At 59.8% G+C, this 21,961-nt stretch overlaps 2 protein-coding genes across 2 annotated transcripts; one reads left to right on the top strand and one right to left on the bottom strand.

Annotated features, from left to right (window-relative positions):
* The first annotated feature begins 908 nt into the window (after positions 1-908).
* On the top strand, positions 909-18,885 carry EPOR (erythropoietin receptor). The gene is made up of 9 exons (XM_084610296.1): positions 909-1,659; positions 2,561-2,799; positions 10,553-10,682; positions 11,025-11,203; positions 12,200-12,351; positions 12,436-12,589; positions 13,885-13,972; positions 14,607-14,694; positions 15,184-18,885. Exons 2-9 carry the CDS (start codon positions 2,694-2,696, stop codon positions 15,775-15,777), a joined length of 1,491 nt encoding a protein of 496 aa, XP_084466422.1. The 5' UTR covers positions 909-1,659; positions 2,561-2,693; the 3' UTR covers positions 15,778-18,885.
* Position 18,886: 1 nt separating this feature from the next.
* On the bottom strand, positions 18,887-20,381 carry SWSAP1 (SWIM-type zinc finger 7 associated protein 1). The gene is made up of 2 exons (XM_084610297.1): positions 20,151-20,381; positions 18,887-19,607 (listed from the first exon to the last, which is right to left on the bottom strand). Exons 1-2 carry the CDS (start codon positions 20,364-20,366, stop codon positions 19,068-19,070), a joined length of 756 nt encoding a protein of 251 aa, XP_084466423.1. The 5' UTR covers positions 20,367-20,381; the 3' UTR covers positions 18,887-19,067.
* Between the last annotated feature and the right edge of the window lie 1,580 nt (positions 20,382-21,961).

Raw genomic sequence — 21,961 nt, 5'->3', positions numbered from 1 at the left:
GCTGGGGCTCGAACCCAGGAGTCCTGATCCCCCTCCCCACAACCACTAGCCCCCGAGGCCTCTCCCAGAGCTGGGGCTCGAACCCAGGCGTCCTGATCCCCCTCCCCCCAACCACTAGCCCCCGAGGCCTCTCCCAGAGCTGGGGCTCGAACCCAGGAGTCCTGATCCCCCTCCCCACAACCACTAGCCCCCGAGGCCTCTCCCAGAGCTGGGGCTCGAACCCAGGAGTCCTGATCCCCCTCCCCACAACCACTAGCCCCCGAGGCCTCTCCCAGAGCTGGGGCTCGAACCCAGGAGTCCTGATCCCCCTCCCCCCAACCACTAGCCCCCGAGGCCTCTCCCAGAGCTGGGGCTCGAACCCAGGAGTCCTGATCCCCCCCCACAACCACTAACCCCCGAGGCCTCTCCCAGAGCTGGGGCTCGAACCCAGGAGTCCTGATCCCCCCCCCCCAACCACTAACCCCCTGAGGCCTCTCCCAGAGCTGGGGCTCGAACCCAGGAGTCCTGATCCCCCTCCCCCCAACCACTAGTCCCCGAGGTCTCTCCCAGAGCTGGGGCTCGAACCCAGGAGTCCTGATCCCCCTCCCCCCAACCACTAGCCCCCGAGGCCTCTCCCAGAGCTGGGGCTCGAACCCAGGAGTCCTGATCCCCCTCCCCACAACCACTAACCCCCGAGGCCTCTCCCAGGGCTGGGGCTCGAACCCAGGAGTCCTGATCCCCCCCTTCCCTGAGGTGGGGATAGAACCCAACCCCAAGCTGGACAAAGTGCCCCGTGGCTGATGTTTTAACCTTCGAATGCAAGGAGCTCGTGTGTATGTTTGTGGGTGTGTGTGGATGCAGGGACGTGCCTGTATTCGGGGGGTGGGGGTGGGGGAATGTACGTGTCTTTGTGCATCCGTGTAGTCGTGTGTGTCCGGGGCGGCATGCGTGTATTCCTCGATTTATGGCCACGCTTGTGCACGTGTTGGGGGTGGGGCTGAGGGCGTTGAGCGGGACGCTCAGTTACCGCCCCCGCGTGATCCTGCTACTCAGCTCTTTCAAAGAGGCCCGGGCCTTGGTGTAAACAGCCCGGTCCAGCCCGGCGCCACTCCAGCGCCTTATCTCTGGCCAACACGCCGTGTTTGTTTCAGCCTGTCCCGCCCCATGTTCTTGCTGTGACAGATCTCACCTGCGTCACGGGGGGCCGGCGTGTGGGGCCCGGCTTTGATTGAACATGGGACAGTTTGTTTTTCACAGTAAAAAGCGGGGACAGGGGTGTTAGTGAAAGCTACAAATACCTGGATGAGCTGGGTCCAATTCCCAGCTGTGCCACAGACTCCCTGGTGACCGCACGGCACGGCTCTGTGCCTCGGTTTCCCCACCCATACAATGCGGATAATGAATCTACTTTGGTCTGGCTTGTGAGTTCAGACCAGGAGTGCTTGGGGCAAGGACGGTCTCAGTGGGTCTGGGCAGTGCCTGGCACAACGGGGGCCAGTGGCGTAGCTAGGGGGAGCGAACAGGGCCACCTGCTTGTACTCACCGGGTGGCGCGCCGGGTCCTCGGCGGCCCTGAAGGCCCCCGCCGCTGAAATGCCGCCGAGGACCCGGAGCGACTGAAGGCCCCCGCCGAGCCGGACCCCGTGAAGACCCCCCCGCCGAAGACCCGGAGCTTCTCTGGGTGAGTAAAAATTTAAAAAGGCACTACTCCCCCCGCTTCCCCCTCCCGGCTGCACGACTGACGGGGGGCCCTGAGCTCGGTCGGGGTCTGGGCAGCACCTGGCCCAACTGGGACCTGATCTTGGTTGGCGCCTCTCGGGCTCTTGCAATGCACAAAACCCAGCAATACCGATGTGCTGGCATCACAACGCCCCGGTTTATCTGCTGCCCAGTTCCAACGTCCCCTGGGAGGGTTTGATTATCTTCCTGCTGCTGGGAAGGGACCTGCCCTCCTTCCAGCCAGACGGTTGGGGAGTGCAGGCGGGGGGTGTCTAAACCCCCTTTAACACCCTCTTTCCAGCACCCTCTGGGTCTGGGGTGCATCACCCCCCACCCCCCTGTTTGGTCCGGGTCCTGCGACCTGGAGCCTGAGTGTCCCTGTTTGCGGCATGGTGAGGGCCATCTCCCGCTCCATCCCCCTGCTGCACCCTTGATCGGCAAAGCGCAGGATTGGCCCTGCTAGAGCCCACGGGGTGGGGATTCACTGCCTCGTCTGATCAACTCCCCAGCTGTGCATCCTACAGGCCAGTGAATCCTGTGTGATGGGGATCCACTCTCTTCTGGAGCCCACTGGCCAGTGATCCACACAGCCCCCCACTGGTTCCCACCAGGCAGAACCCCCTGGATCCCACGGGGCAGTGATCTGCTCCCCCCTGCATCCCACAGGACAATGGTCAGCTCCCCCCTGGATCCCATGGGGCAGTGATCTGTTCCCCCCGGATCCCACGGGGCAGAGAGCTGCTCCCTCCGGATCCCATGGGGCAGTGATCCGCTCCCCAAGGCAGTGGAGGGGGCATTGGTGGAGACATGGGGGTGTCTCAACCCCTCCTGGCTCCTCTCCAACTCCCTGCCGTGCTCCTCAGCCTCTCCTAGCAGCAGCCCCAGCCCAGCCCTTATCTGTCCCCTCCCAGCCTGCCTGCCCCGCCGAGCGCAGCCACAACCTGCAGCCAGGGGCCAGGGAGCCCTGCCAGGCCAGACGGCTCAGCGCCCCGGACCATGGAGCCTCGTTGGAGCCACATCGCTGCCCTCTGCACCCTGCTGGCCTGGGCCACCTGCACCACGCAGGAGGGAGCCGGACCCGACAATGGCTTCAACATCCAAGGTATCAGCACAGGCCCTGGGGGCTGGCAGTGCCCTGCGGGCTGGGGGAGGGCGAGTGGCCCGGGGGCCAGGCAGGGGCACGGGGCAGGAGTGTTTCATAACAGGAAACTGATTTCCTCCCTCTGCTGTTAGATCCTGACAGCTAGTGTGCGCGTGCGTGAGCGCGTGTGCGTGAGTGTGTGTGCATGAGCGTGAGCAGAAGTGTGTGTGTGTGACCGTGAGTGAGCACGAGTGTGCATGGATGTGTGTGAGTGGAAGCACGAGTGTGCGTGGATGTGTGTGAGTGAGCACGAGTGTGCATGGGGGGGTGCGCACGTGCGTGAGTGTGGGGGTGCGCTTGCAGGCGTTTGTGCTGAGTGCCTGCTGTGTGCACACGTGCACGTGTGTGCACCAGGCTCTAGGGAATGTGGCTGTGAAACATGTTCTGATGTCTTAGCTCAGCGTGTGGGTCTGCCCGATCGACCCCCAGACACACGTGTCCCTCCAGTCGGCTCTCTGTCCTCAGACCCGTCTGTCCTAACGAGGGCCCGAACTACAGCAGAGCTGACCCACCCCCTTGATCTATCTATCCCCACACACCCCCTCTATCTATCTATCTATCTATCTATCTATCTATCTATCCCCATGCACCCCCTCTATCTATCTATCTATCCCCACACACCCCCTCTATCTATCTATCTATCCCCCCACACACCCATCTCTCCATTCAAATGCCTACATGGCCCTAACCGCCAGCGATCTGAGCATCTCTAGAAGGATGCTGAGGTTGGGGGAAAGCCCCCTAGCAGCCCACCTCTCTGACAGAGTGTATTGCTGACTCACTTGCCCGTCTGCTGATCTAGGTTTGTTTCCCAGCCCACGCTAACGGGGCTGCCGGGCAGTTCTGTAGTGCAGCGTGTCGGCGACTCTGCTGAATGAGACCCATTAGATAAAAGCAGAAGTAATTCGCAGTAACCTGTAGAGCTAGACTTGGTCATAAAAATTTCATTTTTATTTTTGATCATTTCGACGGAGAATCTCAGGGTTTATTTGTAAGTCTTTTTTTTAGATTTGTATTGAGCTAAATCTTCACAGCTGCACAAAATTACGGGGCTTTTTTCAGACAACAGGGTGAGGGAGCCGACAACAAGTATTTAACGACACTAGATGTTCAGATTGAAAAAGGTCAAGTTTTCTCACCAGTCCAACCCAACTTGTCAACGTCACGTATCAAAATACGCAAAGGAAACAGCCTTAAATCAAACTACGGCCTTCTCTCCGTAGATTTCAGTGATCGTTGGCGGAAACACTTTTTATCAGTTTCTGCGTGTACGTGGTGAAATCAACATTTACTGATAAACATCTTCTCCTTCCCAGCCCATGCACAGATAAGGATGGTGGGCCGTTGTACAAGCATGTGTGTTATGGGAAATATATTTTGAGAAACTTATATGGTAAAAAGATGGACCGTATAGGTAATGAGGTAGCTGCATATCTATATACGGACGGGGGGGTGCATGTTACGTGAAATACGTTTTGGGAGATACGTGTGGTAAGGTGCCGTGTATTGACAGCTAGATGTGGGTCTATGCACAGATAGAGAAGTGTGTGTATAATTTGTGTGTCTATACAAAATATAAAAGGAGGACTTGTGGCACCTTAGAGACTAACCAATTTATTTGAGCATGAGCTTTCGTGAGCTACAGCTCACTTCATCGGATGCATACCGTGGAAACTGCAGAAGACTTTATATACACAGAGACCATGAAACAATACCTCCTCCCACCCCACTGTCCTGCTGGTAATAGCTTATCTAAAGTGATCATCAAGTTGGGCCATTTCCAGCACAAATCCAGGTTTTCTCACCCTCCGCCCCCCCATAAACAACCTCACTCTCCTGCTGGTAATAGCCCATCCAAAGTGACCACTCTCCCTACAATGTGCATGACAATCAAGTTGGGCCATTTCCTGCACAAATCCAGGTTCTCTCATCCCCTCACCCCCATACACACACAAACTCACTCTCCTGCTGGTAATAGCCCATCCAAAGTGACCACTCTCCCTACAATGTGCATGATAATCAAGGTGGGCCATTTCCTGCACAAATCCAGGTTCTCTCATCCCCTCACCCCCATACACACACAAACTCACTCTCCTGCTGGTAATAGCCCATCCAAAGTGACCACTCTCCCTACAATGTGCATGGTAATCAAGGTGGGCCATGTCCAGCACAAATCCAGGCTTTCTCACACCCCCCCCCCGCCCCGCCGGGAACACATGGAGGTATTGTTTCATGGTCTCTGTGTGTTTATAATGTCTTCTGCAGTTTCCACGGTATGCATCCGATGAAGTGAGCTGTAGCTCACGAAAGCTCATGCTCAAATAAATTGGTTAGTCTCTAAGGTGCCACAAATACTCCTTTTCTTTTTGCGAATACAGACTAACACGGCTGTTACTCTGAAACCTCTTGGAATATGTTTTCCAAACTGCACTTTACCTCCGACATCTAAGCATGTACATAGTCTGAAAGGTCCTTATCGTGTGTAGCATACAAGGTTGGTTTGCACAGTCTTTGCCCAGAAGGAGGTGGAAGGCAGAGCAACTGAAAGATAAAAGGGAGGGAAAGAGGGGGTGACATCACGGTGGGGGGTTTACCCCTAGATCAGGGAGAGAAAGTGGAAGAGGCATTTCTAGAACAAATAACAGAAGGATCCAAAACACAAGACCTGGTAGTAAGCAGGGGGCACTTCACCTCCCCACACATCTGTCGGGAAGGTCATACGGCAAGATTTCCAGCCCGCTGCTGGAATGCACTGGGGCCAGCCGTTTGTTCCCGCCAGCGGAGGAAGGAACCGGGGGAAAGGGCAGTTTTGACTTGATTCTGACCAGTGGGGAGGAATTGGTCACGCATCTGAAGTTGGAAGGTGATTTGGGTGGAAGTGATTCTGACGGAATAGGTTCCATGTTTCAAGGGAAAGGAAGGAGTGAGAGCAGCAGGAACAGGACAGTGGACATCAAAAAAAGCCGACGTTGACAAACTCCGAGAACGGGCCGCTGAGGTCCCATGGGGAGAAAATCTATGGGATAAAGGAGTTGAGGAGAGCTGGCAGTTTCTCAAGGAGACGCTATCAAAGATACAACTTTGAAGTACCCCAATACAAAGGAGAGATCAGAAGAAGAGTAAGAGGCCAGCGGGGCTCCTTCAGGAGCTCTTTAATGACCTGAAAATCAAAAAGGGCTCCTACTAAAAGTGGAAACCTGGATGAACTGCTCAGGAGGAGAACAAAAAACCAGCACAATCATGTAGGGACAAAATCAGACAGGCTAAGCCACAAAACGATTACACCTGCAAGGGCCATATAAAGCAAGAAGAAGAGGTTCTTTAAATCCATTAGAAGCAAGAGAAAGGCAAAGGAAAGTGGAGGTCCTCTACTTAGCGGGGAAGGAGTGCTAATAACTGATGACATCAAGAAGGCCGAAGTGTCTAATGCCTATTTTGCATCAGTCTTCATTAAAATGGCTAACGGTGTCCAGGTACTCAACGCAATGAAGATTAACCAGGGGGAAGGAGCGCGAGCCAAAACAAGGAAAGATCAGGGTAAAGCATATTTAAATAAGTGAGATACATTCAAGTTGGCAGGGTCTGATGAAAGCCATCCTAGGTTACTTAAGAAATGAGCTGAAGCGATTATCTTTGAGAGCTCCTGAAGGATGGGTGAGGTCCCAGAGGACTGGACAGGGGCAAATGTAGTATTTTCCTTCTTTGTCTACTGGCCCAGTGAGCTGTAGATAGGAAATATCTTGATTTCAGTAACACTTTGGATGCAGTCCCATGTGACAGTCTCATAAGCCAACTAAGGAAATGTCGTCTAGATGTAAGATAGATAGGTGGGTGCACAACTGGTTGAAAATTGTACTCAGAGAGTAATTATCAATGGTTGGCTGTCAAACTGTGAGGGTGTGTCTGCTGGGGTCCCGCAGGGGTCAGTCCTGGGTCCAGTACTGTTCAATATTTGTATTAGTGACTTGGCTAACGGAGTGGAGCGTGTGCTTATATGTTTGTGGCTGACACTAAGCTGGGAGGGGTTCCAAGCACTTTGGAGGACAGGATTAGAATTCAAAACAGCCCTGGCAAATTGGAAAATTGGCCTGAAATCAACAAGATGAAATTCAGTAAAGACAAGTGCAAAGTACTTCACTCAGGAAGGAAAAATCAAATGTCTAGTGTCAGGAAGAGGAGCTGCGGGCTAGAGTGAGTCACAAATTGAACGAGCCCGCAATGTGATGCAGTTGTGAAACCGGCTAATATTCCGGGGTGTATTAGCAGGAGTGTCATATGTGAGACGCGGGAGGTGACTGTCCTGCTCTGCTCGGCCCTGGGGAGGCCTCAGCTGGAGTCCTGGGTCCAGTTCTGGGTGCTGCGCTTTAGGGAAGATGTGGACAAATTGGAGAGTGGCCAGAGGAGACCCACAGAAACGATCCAAGGTTTAGAAAACCGGATCTGTGAGAGAAGATTAAACTCTGGGCATGTTTAGTCCTGAGAAAAGACGACTGAGACGGGAGCTGAGAACAGTCTTCAAATAGCTTAAGGGCTGTTACAAAGAGGGTGGGGATCAATGGTTCTCCCTGTCCCTGGAGGGTAGGACAAGAAGCAATGGGCTTCATCTGCAGCGAGGGAGATGGAGGCTAGAATTAGGAAAAACTTTCTAACTAACCCTAAGGGGAGCTAAGCTCTGGACCAGGTGTCCAAGGGCGGTTGTGGGATCCCCGACACGAGGTTTTGAAGAACCGGTTGGACAAACCCCGGTCAGGGACGGTCAAGGTTTATTTGCTCCTGCCTCAGCACAGCGGGCTGGACCAGATGAGCTCTCGCTGATGAGCTCTCGAGATCCCTTCCAGCCCCACATTTCTATGTTTCTTTGATATTTTATTCCTCTACCGTACAGACATTTTGTTAAAACCACGTCTTCTCTTAATATATGAATGAGATGCAGCTCGTGCCTCCATAGTCGCGGTTAAGTTGAATTTTGCTCCTAAAACAGGGTTATAAAGAATATATTGTTTTCTAAAATCTAATCTAATCTATCTATTCCAATACACATCTATCTAATCTATCTATCTATCTATCCCCATACACCCCTTCTATCTTATCTATCTATCTATCCCCATACACCCCTTCTATCTAATCTATCTATCTATCCCCATACACCCCTTCTATCTATCTATGTATTTATCTATCTATCCATCCCCATACACCCCTTCTATCTATCTAATCTAATTTATCTATCCCCATACACCCCTTCTACCTAATCTATCTATCTATCCCCATACACCCCTTCTATCTATCTAATCTATCTATCTATCCCCATACACCCCATCTATATCTATCTATCTATCTATCTATCTCCATACACCCCTTGTATCTACCTATCCCCATACACCCCATCTATCTATCTATGTATCTATCCCCATACACCCCTTCTACCTAATCTATCCCCATACACCCCTTCTATCTATCTAATCTATCTATCTATCCCCATACACCCCATCTATATCTATCTATCTATCTCCATACACCCCTTGTATCTACCTATCCCCATACACCCCATCTATCTATGTATCTATCCCCATACACCCCTTCTACCTAATCTATCTATCTATCCCCATACACCACTTCTATCAATCTATCTATCTATCTATCTATCTGTCCCCATACACCCCTTCTGTCTATCTAATCTATCTATCTATCCCCATACACCCCATCTATATCTATCTATCTCCATACACCCCTTGTATCTACCTATCTATCCCCATACACCCCTTGTATCTACCTATCTATCCCCATACACCCCTTCTATCTATCTATATATCTCCATACACCTCTTCTATCTAATCTATCTATCTATCTATCCCCATACACCCCATCTATATCTATCTATCTATCTCCATACACCCCTTGTATCTACCTATCTATCCCCATACACCCCATCTATCTATCTATCTATGCCCATACACCCCCCCCTCTATCTATCCCCACACACCCCTTCTATCTATCTAATCTATCTATCTATCCATTCCCATACACCTCTTCTATCTATCTATCTATCTATCTATCTAATCTACTTTCCTAAATTATATAAAGGGAACGTAGCCTATAAGGTAATAATATAGAACAGGTAATTAAAGATCATTTCTCGACTCCATGCGTGATGCAGACTGGGAGTTGTTAACAGAAAGCAGCTTCAAGCAAAATGACAGAGGCTAAGGGGAATTCTGTGTCTGCACGTGGCTGAATCCCCGTGAAATGCCTGGAACAGGCCCTGGTCTAATAAACGAAGCACGAACTAATCATATGTATTATCTGGATTATGGTAGAGCCCAAAGGCCCAGTTGTGCCGGGCGCTGCCCGGACACAGTATAACCATGTAGTGAGGAGCTGTGTTATTATTTTCTACACACAATCACCCACGTGTACACATACGCCTAGTCCTACCCCCCCATACATAACACAGACACACACCTTCCCTCACACACAGACATCCACACCCATATATCTATATATACACACACCTTCCTTCACACACAGACATCCACACCCATATATCTATATATACACACACCTTCCCTCACACACAGACATCCACACCCATATATCTACATAAACACACACCTTCCTTCACACACAGACATCCACACCCATATATCTATATATACACACACCTTCCTTCACACACAGACATCCACACCCATATATCTACATAAACACACACCTACCTTCACACACAGACATCCACACCCATATATCTATATATACACACACCTTCCTTCACACACAGACATCCACACCCATATATCTATATATACACACACCTTCCCTCACACACAGACATCCACACCCATATATCTATATATACACACACCTTCCTTCACACACAGACATCCACACCCATATATCTACATAAACACACACCTACCTTCACACACAGACATCCACACCCATATATCTACATAAACACACACCTACCTTCACACACAGACATCCACACCCATATATCTACATAAACACACACCTTCCTTCACACACAGACATCCACACCCATATATCTACATAAACACACACCTTCCTTCACACACAGACATCCACACCCATATATCTATATATACACACACCTTCCTTCACACACATGCCCACAGATACACACACACAGAGACCCCCTATTGAATCGCCCTTCACGAGTCAGTAGACACTCGTGCACACATAGATATTCACACACACACACACACACGTTCACCCGGACTGTCCCCCGCACACATTAACTCTCCTGCATGGTGCCAATGGAGTGCCCTGCTCCATTCACGGGGCGTCCGTCTGCAGTGGGGCAGACCCAGGGAGCGGAGGTCTGCCCCCAGGAATCCCTCGGGCAGGGCCGGCTGGCTCCAGACGAGACCCCTCACTCTCAGCGGCAGCTGGGGCCTGTTGCCTGCTGGGGGTTGGGGTTGTTCTTGTACCTGGCTGCGAAGGTCTCTCTTGGAGCCACCTCCCCGGGCGGTTCAGGGCAAGGGGCTGTTAACCCTCAGAACCCCCAGCAGCAGGATGTTACTAGGGCGCAGGGTTTGCTGCAGGGTAGCGGCGTTCTTCGCTGGCCAGGCTTTGGGGGGGCAGGACTAGGATCGGGGGGATCGCTCGATGACTCGGGGTGGGGGGGGTTGTTAATTGGTCCGTGTGGATGGTGGGGGAGAGGTGGCTGCTAACTGGGCCCTCCCTGTGCCCCCAGCTGCCCTGCTTCTGGGTGAGGAGCCCCTGGACCCCAAATGTTTCACGCACTGCCTGGAGGACCTGACCTGCTTCTGGGAGAGCAGCAGCCCCCCGAGCGCCACGGAATACGGCTTCTTCTATGTCGTGGAGTGAGTCCCCCTCCCGCACCAGGAGCCCCTCTGTGGGGAGATGAGGGGGGGAGAGGGCAAGTCTTGGAATGCCATCGTGCCCCCGTCCCTCCCATGCCCGCCTCTGTGCCCCCAAGTCTCATCCCACAGCCTGCCCCTTGCCCCCTCCCTCTGCACCCTCAGGCTGTGCCCCCCAGGCCAGCCCCAGCATGTGCCCCACGAAGCGTGCCCCCTCTGCTGATACCCCCATCCCACGTCTGCTGCCCCGGGCAGAGGGCGTGCATGAAAGGGCCCCAGGCCTCCCCTCCCCCCAGCCCCTGCTGCTGCTGACCCCCTGCCCCCCTCTCTCCCCGCCTCTGACAGGGGGGACGCCCCGCAGCGCTGCAACCTGAGCGTGGCCCGGACGCCCTGGAACAGCACCCGCTTCACCTGCATCTTCCCCCCCCAGGACACCCCGTCTTTCACCCCCCTGCACGTTGGTGCCTACACTGGCAACAGCAGCAACATTGTCCACGCCCGCACCATCATGGTCAACCAAGTGGGTAGGTGTGAGAGCCGGGAGGGGAAAGGCCCCACGTACCCCCGAGCCCGCCAGTCCTCCTGCCCTGGGCTGGATTGGAGCCGGCGCCCCCCAGAGGGGAAAGGCCCCATACCCCATGACCAGTCCCCCTAAGCCAGTCAGTCCTCCTGCCCCAGGCCGGATGGGAGCCAGCGCCCCCTAGAGGGGAAAGGCCCCATACCCCATGACCAGTCCCCCCGAGCCAGCCAGTCCTCCTGCCCCAGGCCGGATGGGAGCCAGCGCCCCCTAGAGGGGAAAGGCCCCATACCCCATGACCAGTCCCCCTAAGCCAGTCAGTCCTCCTGCCCTAGGCCGGATTGGAGCCGGTGCCCCCTAGAGGGGAAAGGCCCCATACCCCATTACCAGTTCCCCCGAGTCAGCCAGTCTTCTTGCCCCAAGCCAGATCGGAGCCGGCGCCCCCTAGAGGGGAAAGGCCCCATACCCCATGACCAGTCCCCCCAAGCCAGCCAGCCCTCCTGCCCCAGGCCGGATTGGAGCCATCTCCCCTCCCCCGCTCCCCCCCCCCCCCCCGAGCTATCCAGTCTCCAGCCCCGGGCCACATGGGAGCCAGCACTGACTAGAGGGGAAAGGCCCTGTGACCCATTCCCTGCCCCCCCCCAGCCAGTCCCTGCCCTGGGCCAGATCGGAACCAGTGCCTGGAGGGGAAAGACCCCATGCCCCACTCCCCACCCCCCGACCCAGCTAATTCCCCTGCCCTGGGCCAGATGGGTGCTGGCACCCCCTCGAGGGGAAAGTCCCCATGCCCCACGCCCCTGAGCCAACCCGTCCCCCTCCTTGGGACTGGATTGAGGCTGGCACCCCCAGAGGGAAACGGCCCCATTGCCAGACTTCCGCCCCAGCCCGCCCCCCCCCACCCCCCGGGGCCAGCGCCCCCTAGAGGGGAAAGGCCTCGAGCCCCATTCCCAGGCTCCCGGACACACCAGCTCACGTCTTCCCCCCTCCCCGCCCCGGGCCGCAGTTCTCCTGGACCCTCCGTCCAACCTGACGGCGCGTGCAACCGAGAGCCCGGGGCAGCTGACGGTGAGCTGGCAGCCGCCCAGCCTCCGCTACCTGGAGAGCAGCCTGCGCTACGAGGTGGCCTTCGCCCCCGAGGGTGCCGAGCGCCAGATGGTGAGCCCGCCCTGCCCCTGCCCTGCCCCGCCCCGGCCCCGGACCCGCCCGGCGCCCCTCACCCTGCCCTCCTGCCCCCTGCAGGTCGACATCCCCGACGGCCGCACCGAGTGCCTGATCCTCAACCTGCGGGGCCGGACCCGCTACGCCCTGGCCGTGCGCGTCAAGCCCGACGGCGTCAGCTACAGCGGCTACTGGAGTGCCTGGTCGGCGCCGGTCACCGTGGTGACGCCCCACGGTGAGACCCCCTCCCTGGAGGCCCCCCCCGCGTTGGGTGGTGCGGGATAGCGGGGTGGGAGTGGAGGGGCCATTGGGTGGCGGGGGATAGCGGGGTGGGGATGGGGTGGAGGGGCCGTTGGGTGGTGGGGGATAGCAGGGTGGGGATGGGGTGGAGGGGCCGTGGGGTGGCGGGGGATAGCGGGGTGGGGGTGGAGGTGGAGGGGCCGTGGGGTGGCGGGGGATAGCGGGGTGGGGATGGGGTGGAGGGGCCGTTGGGTGGCGGGGGATAGCGGGATGGGGATGGGGTGGAGGGGCCGTTGGGTGGCGGGGGATAGCTGGGTGGGGGTGGAGAGGCCGTTGGGTGGCGGGGGATAGCGGGGTGGGGATGGGGTGGAGGGGCCGTTGGGTGGCGGGGGATAGCTGGGTGGGGGTGGAGGGGCCGTTGGGTGGCGGGGGATAGCGGGGTGGGGATGGGGGTGGAGGGGCCGTTGGGTGGCGGGGGATAGCGGGGTGGGGATGGGGTGGCGGGGCCGTTGGGTGGCGGGGGATAGCGGGGTGGGGATGGGGGTGGAGGGGCCGTTGGGTGGCGGGGGATAGCGGGGTGGGGATGGGGGTGGAGGGGCCGTTGGGTGGCGGGGGATAGCGGGGTGGGGATGGGGTGGAGGGGCCGTTGGGTGGCGGGGGATAGCGGGGTGGGGGTGGAGGTGGAGGGGCCGTTGGGTGGCGGGGGATAGCGGGGTGGGGGTGGAGGGGCCGTTGGGTGGCGGGGGATAGCGGGGTGGGGATGGGGGTGGAGGGGCCGTTGGGTGGCGGGGGATAGCGGGGTGGGGATGGGGTGGCGGGGCCGTTGGGTGGCGGGGGATAGCTGGGTGGGGGTGGAGGGGTCATTGGGTGGCGGGGAATAGCGGGGGTGGGGGTGGAGGGGCCGTTGGGTGGCGGGGGACAGTGGAGGATGGGGGTGGAGGGGCCGTAGGGCGGCAGGGGAGGATTGGGGTGGAGGGACCATTGGGTGGCGGGGGATAGCGGGGGGATGGGGGTGGAGGGGCCGTGGGCTGGCGGGGGATAGCGGGGTGGGGATGGGGTGGAGGGGCCGTTGGGTGGCGGGGGATAGCGGGGTGGGGATGGGGTGGAGGGGCCGTTGGGTGGCGGGGGATAGCGGGGTGGGGGTGGAGGTGGAGGGGCCGTGGGCTGGCGGGGAATAGCGGGGTGGGGTGGGGGTGGAGGGGGCCACGGGATGGTCTGGGGGTCCGATCCTGGGTCCTTCTCTATGATCCCACTGGAGGCAGCTCCTGACCCTGCCACCCCACCTTGCAGATCTGGACCCCCTGATCCTGTCGCTGTCGCTCATCCTGGTGCTCATCGTGGTGCTCCTGGCCCTCTTTGCCCTGCTCACCCACCGCAGGTACCGCCCGCCACGCCCGTGCCCACCGGGACAGCCCTTCCCGCACCCGCTGGGCCCCTCCAGGCTAAGGTTTCAACCCCGGCCTTACTCATGCGCACACGCCTGCCAAACTGGGTGTGGTGCCCAGGTGGGCAGAGGAGTGGGGGTGGGGGCTGTAAGGTTGTGGGGGGGGGTGCAGGGGTATAAGGGGGGCTGCGAGGTTGTGTGTGCAGATGCCCATGTGTGCAGTCATGTTTGGGGGCGGTATGCATTTGTGTGTGAGGCGTGTGCGTGTGCATGGAGGTGCGTGTCCGGGGGTGTGGGGGACCGGGCACGTGTGTGAGAGTATGTGCAAGGCATGTGTGCACGGAGGGGAGTCCCCAGGGGGGCGTGCATGTATGTACTTGTCTAGGGTAGCATGCGCATGCGTCTGGCAACGTGTCTGCATATGCTTGGCGGTTGCGTGTGTGAGGGGATGCACGAGGCGTGGGGGCGGCACTGGGGACCGTATCTCCTGAGCCCCCTGCCGCCAATGGCCCACGAGCGTCCGCAGGGTGGGTGCACACGCATTTCCATTGCCGGGGGGGGGGGGGGGGGGATTCACGCCCAGGCTTGTCTCCTGTTCACTACTGTCCCCCCCCGCTCCCCCCACAAGGTTTTTGAAGAAGCAGCTGTGGCCTGTGATTCCCAGCCCGGAGCACAAATTCGAGGGGCTTTTCACCCTCTACAAGGGGAACTTCCAGGTACCGGATTCTGCCCTGGCCAGGGGCCCCACAGGGGGCCGCAGCCCATCGAGGCATGGAGGGGTCTGGCCAGCAGGGCCTGCTGGGGGGAAGTCACCACACTGCCCACCACGCCACACTGCCCACATCTGGGCTGGGGGTATGGGGGTCTGATGCTGGGGGGACGTACTGGGCTGGGGGACCAGAGTGGTTGTCCGGGGGGGAGATACTTAGAGATGGGAAAGCCCCCAGAGAAGGGCCAAGCTGCGGACTGAGCCCGGGTCTGGTTTTCATGCTGCCAAATGCTAGGCATTGTTGTTGTAGGCCCTACATAAATCCTTGGTTTAAAACAAAGGGGCTGGCAGGATCTGGCCCAGGGTGGGTGCTGGGGGGACAGGCAGAACTTGAGAGTCCAGGGGTGCAGAGAGGAGGCTCAGACCACCAGGCCTGGCTCAGAAGGTGCCCCCGCACCCAGCCTCTCCGGTGATCCAAGCCCTGTTGCCTTCGCAGCTCTGGCTGGGACAAAGGAACGCCTGCCTCTGGTGGAGTGGGAACCCTGGCTACTTGGAGGAGCAGCCCAGCCTGCTGGAGGTGCTGTCCGAGGGCCGCGAATCCAAGGCGGAGGGGCCGGTGCCCCCTCTGCCCCTCAAAGCCCAGGGCTCGGCCCTGCCCAGCCGCCCTCAGCTGCCCGCAGAGCCCCAGGGCGACTACCTGGTGCTGGATGAACAGCTGATGCCATGCAGCCTGGGCGAGGACTCTCTGCTCCTGCTGGATGCCTGGAGCAGTGCGGGCGTTGAAGCCCCCCCTGCCGTGGGGCAGGAGCTGGGCCCCCCGGGGGCCACACCGGAGCCTGTCCCGGGGGAGCAGGTCTCGTCCTCTTCCAGCTTCGAGTACACCGTCTTCGACCCCAGTTCGGAGCTGCTGGCACCCTGTGGGCATCAGCGCCCGCTCAAATACAGCTACTTGCTGGTGTCCGACTCCGGGATCTCTGCTGACTACGGCCCCCTGGGCACCAGCACCAACCGGCCCAACCTCTACACCAACCTGTGCCAGGATGGGGGCCAGGCCCAGCCCTTCCCAGCCAGCTACGTGGCGTGCTCATAGTGCCGGCGGACGGGCAGGGGACTCCGGGCCTGGCGAACAGAGATGGACCCCCAGGTCTGCCGGACGTGGAGGAAACTCCTTCCCGGCAGGACGTCGTGGGGACCCCGTCCCGGCAGGAGGTTCAGGAGACCTGGGAGGAGGTAAAGGAGACCCCCGTCCCGGCAGGAGGTTCAGAGACCTGGGAGGAGGTAAAGGAGACCCCTGTCCCGGCTGGAGGTTCAGAGACCTGGGAGGAGGTAAAGGAGACCCCCGTCCCGGCAGGAGCTTCAGGAGACCTGGGAGGAGGTAAAGGAGACCCCCGTCCCGGCAGGAGGTTCAGAGACCTGGGAGGAGGTAAAGGAGACCCCCGTCCCGGCAGGAGGTTCAGAGACCTGGGAGGAGGTAAAGGAGACCCCCGTCCCAGCAGGAGGTTGAGGATGGATATATGACCCCAGCACCAGCTCCCTCTTGCCCGGTGCTTGCCAGGCTGTGGTGGGAGCCAAGGCAGGTGGGAGCCGAACTGCCCCAGCTCAGGCTCAGACTGGGCTCTCGCCGGGACGGAAACTCCCACCTGGCCGGATGGGCCACGGGGCGACGCGGACGGTGCCGGCTGTTGCAGCCGTGGAGCAGGTGGTCAGGGACCAACCTGCCAGCAGGGGGCGTTACCTCCAATCGCCCCCCCCCTCACCAGAGCTGGCTTGGATTCGAAACACGAGTTGGGTGGAAGCTGTAGCCCCCTGTGCCACCAAGGGGAGCCCACCCACTCTGCTCTCCCCCCACCCCCCAGCCTGGCTCGGCTGCAAGGGGTGATGGGAGTCCTGCAATCCTGCCCCTTTTCTTTTTGTACTTATGTGTATAGGGGAGGAAAGCTCAAAAAGCCCCGTTACCCCTGTAAATCTGTTACTGCTGTGACCAATGTAGTAGCCAGGCAGCAGGGGCTAGAGGTTAGAGTGAGGGGTGGGTCAGGTGTCAGGACTCGTGGGTTCTAGCCCCAGCTGTGGGAGGAGAGTGGGGCCTAGTGGTTAGAGCTAGGGGAGCTGGGCGTCAGGACTCCTGGGTCCCGGCTCCTGCTCCGAGAGGGGAGTGCAGTTTGGGGGTTGGGCTGGCAGCCAGGACTCCTGGGTTCTATCCCAGCTGTGCCACTGACTGGCTTTGTGACCTGGGGCAAGTCCCACCCTCGCCCCCTGTCTGCACCTGTTTCCCCACTTGTAAAACAGGGCTGACCATACTGACCAACCCGGGTTGTCATTGGGATCTTCCCTCTGCTATAGGTATTTAGCCCCACGGGGTCGTCCCTGCCCTGGGGCGCTCTCGTCATTAACCCTTTAAGGGATGCTGCCGGCGCCAGATGGACTGATTCGCCCTGGCACCACCGCAGCCCTCTTGGGGTGAGACCAACCCACCTGGCCAGCATTGAAACACCTGGGGGTTGAGGGCTCCTATCTGCCCAGCAGCGGTGGGGCCCCAGCTTAGGCCAGGGGCTTGTTAAAGGGGAGCAGGTGGGGCTGGCTAGGAGGGCCAGTGGGGGTTGAGAATCCCCACAACTAGGGGACTGCCCCACAGCGCACAGTGCCCTGGCCGGGCTGGGGCCCAGCCAGGAGCCCGCAGCGGCTGGATGGGTGAGAGATCTTGGTCTTTTAATAAAGGGGCTGGTTTTTTCCACTCCACGTCTGCCTACTTTCTGCTGAGGAAGGCTCCACGGCTCCGGGATGCCCCGTTACGTCAGCTCAGTCTGAAACCGATCAAGCTCCGACTTCAAACCGGTTCAGCATTTCCCCCTCACTGCTCCTCCAGGGGACTGCCGCCTTCTCTGCTGGGTAGAAACCTGCTTCCCCATCTGTGCCTGGACCAGCCTCGTCAGGCCAGCTTAGAGCGAGGGAGACGCAGGGGGAAAAGATGCCGGGGGAGAGACTGGAACCCCTTTAGGCAGGGACTGGCTTTGTGATTGGAGTTTGTACAGCACCTAGCACAATGGGATCCTGGACACTGCCATCATACAGATAAATCATGTTTTCCGCTCCTCGTAGCAAGGCCTGAGGATCGCGACACTGGTTAAAGCCAGCGTGCATGGCTGCCTGTCCCGCGTGCTGGGGTCTTGCACGTGCCCGGCCCAAGTGCAAGGAAACGTGGCAACGAGCCCTGGACGCTGCTGGCTCTCCCGTGCCACTAAGCGTCAATGACTCCACTGGCTCTCAGCCCGGGCGCTGGCAGAAACACCGTGGCGTAGCTCGAACGGGCGGCAGACAGTGCCGGGGTGCCAGGGGCGGAATCGGGGGAGTAGCTCTGCTTGGATCCAGCCTCCCACCCTCCAAACAGCCCCACAGGCAGGCAACAGGCAGAACCCTTTGGCTCAGCGCCCGTCCCCACCTGATAGCGATTATCTCCACAGCAACCAGCCCCCCCGGGGGTTATCAGCAGCAGCTCAGCTTGTGGCAGGCAGCGGAAGCCCAGCCAAGCGCTGACTCTCGGCAGGGACGGGCGCCGATCCAACATCGGCAGGGTGAGCCCCTTGGGACGGGAGCCCGTCGGGAGAGCCGGGAGGGGGCAGGAGCTGAAGGCTCCAGGGGCTGCTGGGCCTGATTCGTGGCTTCACCGTCCTTGTGCCAATGCCCCCAGCCCTGTGCCAGATCAGCTCCATGGCACTGAGCCAGCTGGGAGGGACATTCGTGGCTGTGGAAGGGGAGTGCGGTCTAGTGGGTTAGAACAGGAGAGGGAGGGCCTGGGAGCCAGGACTCCTGGGTTCTACTCCCAGATCTGGGAGGGGCTGGAGTCAGGTTTTATTACTGGCTCTGGACCGGGAGTAGGGGCCAATGCTCAGAGCAGGGGAAATGACTCGAGGTCAGACAGCAGGTGAGTGGCAAGAGCCAGGAACAGAGGCCCGATCTCCTCCGCTCCGAGCCCTGCATCCTACGCACTGGAACAGATGGGCTCCCCCCCAGAGTTGGGCGCAGCTAACTGGTCAGGTCACCCCACCTCTTCAGAGAGCCGAAACCCTGGAAAATAAATTAGATTCAGGGGTAGAGACTGCACATTATGCTGTCTGTGCAGCACCTGGCGCGATGGGGGGGGCGGGCCCGATCTCGGCTGCTCCTTCGGCGGTACTGGAATAAACAGATTTGTATTGTTGAATTTTCCACCATTTCTATTCACTGTGGGTGGCAAATTAAGCAGGCCAAGAGGGGAAAATACGTCTCTGTATGCCCCCTCAAATCGCCCAAGCTTCAGCCAACGACCAGGGCAGAAACCCTCACTCGGGAAACAGACGGATTTACATCTCCAGTGGAGAACGCTAGAGGCCAGAGCCCCAGCGGTCACTTCTCAGCCCCGGCAGCTCTGTCTCTGTCCGAAGCTGCCCCTGGATCCTCTGCACAGCCCCGTGGAACCGGGGATACCCTCATCTCTCCATCGAGGCCAAATCCCAGCCTCCATTCCCGGTCTGGAGCACCGGGCTGGGACAGGCGTGCCCTGAACAGCCCGTCGCCCCCGCAGTCCTCCTGGCCCAGGGCTGCCGCCGAGTCTGGGCACAGCCAGCACTGGGCTGGGAAGTAGCGCTGGAGGATGCTGAGATGATCCTCAACCTCTGTTTCCCCGGAGACCTGCATGGAGGCGATGAGCTGGCAGCAGGGGGCAGATCCTTGGGGGTCCGCGCCGAGGCGCCCCGTGAAGTACGAAGCTGTGTCCACCAGCAGGGCTGAGAGCCGGGCGGCTGCCTGAGGGCCAGGGCAACCAGCGAGGTAATGCTCCAGGCCATCCAGCAAGATGAGGGCAGGGGGCCCAGGCAGGCTCTGGTGCAGCGAGGCCAACAGCTGACGCAGCTCCCGCAGGGAGGGCGGGTAGAGGAACTGGATGCGCTAGGGTGGGGAAGGGGAGGGAAGCGATTGAACTGGGTCAGCCCCCCCCCCGGGATCCCCTCCCCCACAGCCCATCCCGCCCTCGCCCGGGATCCCCTCCCTCACCAGGCCAACCACAGCCAAGCCCCCCTGCCTCCCAGCTAGTCCCAACCCAGTATATCCTCCCTTCCCCTGCCTGGCATCCCCCTGCCAACACCCCGCCAGGTACAGGCCGCCAGCTGTCCTATGCCAGCAGCAACCCCCCTCCAGAAAAGCCCCGCCCTATCTGGCCCCTCCCACTCCTCAGGCCCCTCCCTTTATCTGATGCCCTGCCCCTTAGGCTCCTCCCCTGCCATGAAACCCCACCCCTTAGCTCCCCGCTCCCATCAGGCACTGCGGCCTCCAGCTTCTCCCCACATTCAGCCCCCCGCCCCCTAAGACTTTGACCCTTGGCCCCGCCCCTTCCGCGCAGGCCCCGCCCCGGGCCCTTGGCCCCGCCCCTTCCGCGCAGGCCCCGCCCCGGGCCCTTGGCCCCGCCCCTTCCGCGCAGGCCCCGCCCATCACCTGCAGATCGCGCAGGTCGCTCTCCCCGCGCCGGGCCCCCGGCAACCGCTGCAGGGCGCGAGGCGCCAGGAACAGCGCGCGGGGCCCGCCCCGGGCCGCCCGGAACAGCAGCGCCGAGCGGCCGGAGCGGGCCGGACCTAGCACCAGGGCCGGGGCCGGGGCCGGGGCCGGGCCGGGCCCCGCCGCGCCCAGCGCCTGCTGCAGCGCCGCCGACATTGCCCCGCCCACTCCGCGCCCCGGGCCAATCCGGGGGGATGTCCCGCCCAGTCCCCGGGGGATAGCTAATCAGAAATCGTCTTTGGTTCCGGTCACGCCCCTTTCCAACCTCCAGCCAATCCGGAATAAGGACCGCCCGCCTCCGTTGATCTAGCCAATCCTGGGGCGAGTCCCTCCGGCCGCTTCGTTTTCCTGCCTTCCAGCCAATCCGCGGGGAGGGCCCGCCCACTCTCTGAAGCCCAGCCAATCAGTGGCTGCAACCGCCTCTGGCCGCGCGCTCACTGCCCCGAGCACTGGACCCATTTCACCGACCCCCGCGCAGCTGGGATAGAACCCAGGCGTCCGGGCCCCACCCCCTGCCCTGAGCACCGGGCCCCCCGCGCAGCTGGGATAGAACCCAGGCGTCCGGGCCCCACCCCCTGCCCTGAGCACCGGGCCCCCCGCGCAGCTGGGAAAGAACCCAGGCGTCCGGGCCCCACCCCCTGCCCTGAGCACCGGGCCCCCCGCGCAGCTGGGAAAGAACCCAGGCGTCCGGGCCCCACCCCCTGCCCTGAGCACCGGGCCCCCCGCGCAGCTGGGAAAGAACCCAGGCGTCCGGCCCCCACCCCCTGCCCTGAGCACCGGGCCCCCCGCGCAGCTGGGAAAGAACCCAGGCGTCCGGGCCCCACTCCCTGCCCAGGGCACTGGACCCCAGTTCACCTGCACTGACTGGGCTATATAACACTGACCCCCTTTGGCTGGTGCCCCGGGCGCTGATGGGGCTGTGGGGAGAGCGGAGGGGTTCGAGGAATGTTCCCTTTATTTGGCTGCCAAATCCATCCCCACAGCTCTGCCGACGCCCCTGGCTCCTGACCCCCCCTGGCTCCTGACCTGCAGCCCCGCCGATCCCAGCCCTGAGTCCCCTCCCTCCCCACAGCTCAGTCAACGCCCCTTGATCCTGACCCATCGCACCCAGCTGTGTCGATGCTCCTCACCCCTGACCTCCAGCCCTTCTGCTACCCGGGCTTTGGGCTCCAGCCCTTCCACCTCTGCCAACGCTCTTAATCTCAACCTGTGCCCCCTGTTATCCTACCTCTGCTTCCCCCACAGCTCTGGCCATGCGCCTCAAGCCTGACCTCCTGTGCCTGCCCCATGGCCTCCTTGGAAAGGCTCCAGAGAAACTTATTTCACCGTAAGGTGAATGGGTGATCGCTGGCTTTGGGCCCCGGGGGCCATGGGGGACTCGGAGGGGGATTAATTCAAACATTTAGCAGTAACTAAACAGTGGCATTTTCAGCCGGCTGGTGCATTCATCTGTCCCCTGCTCCGTGGGGCATCTGCAAACCTCTCGCCATCTGTCGCCTGCTAGGGCCAGAGCTGGGGGAGGGGGAGGGGAGCTATGTTGGGAGGAGTTAATTTGCAGTAGAATTGGGGAAGGGAGGAAATCCAGGGACACCCCAGCGAGTGGACACCTGATAAGCACCCTGGGGTCCTACTGTTACCAGCCGGGGCTGCATTATCCCAGGGGCAGCCCAGCCTGGGGTGAAATGATACAAAGGAAGCCTGAGAGGGGCCACCAGGTGGTGGTGGTGGTGGGGGAAAAGGGGGATCTCTGG

Source organism: Lepidochelys olivacea (assembly GCF_965140295.1).
Source record: "Lepidochelys olivacea isolate rLepOli2 genome assembly, chromosome: 20".
NCBI lineage: Eukaryota > Metazoa > Chordata > Testudines > Cheloniidae > Lepidochelys > Lepidochelys olivacea.
Note: the sequence above shows the minus strand (reverse complement) of the source record. Positions and strands in the feature narration are given on the sequence as shown.

Bases quoted from the DNA above. Each gene is read 5' to 3' on its own strand.
- EPOR (XM_084610296.1), top strand. From the start codon at position 2,694: ATGGAGCCTCGTTGGAGCCACATCGCTGCCCTCTGCACCCTGCTGGCC. The intron at 2,800-10,552 runs GTATCAGCACAG...CTGTGCCCCCAG, and splicing joins CAATGGCTTCAACATCCAAG to CTGCCCTGCTTCTGGGTGAG. The intron at 11,204-12,199 runs GTAGGTGTGAGA...CCCGGGCCGCAG, and splicing joins CATCATGGTCAACCAAGTGG to TTCTCCTGGACCCTCCGTCC.
- SWSAP1 (XM_084610297.1), bottom strand. From the start codon at position 20,366: ATGTCGGCGGCGCTGCAGCAGGCGCTGGGCGCGGCGGGGCCCGGCCCG. The intron at 19,608-20,150 runs GTGATGGGCGGG...TCCCCACCCTAG, and splicing joins GCGACCTGCGCGATCTGCAG to CGCATCCAGTTCCTCTACCC.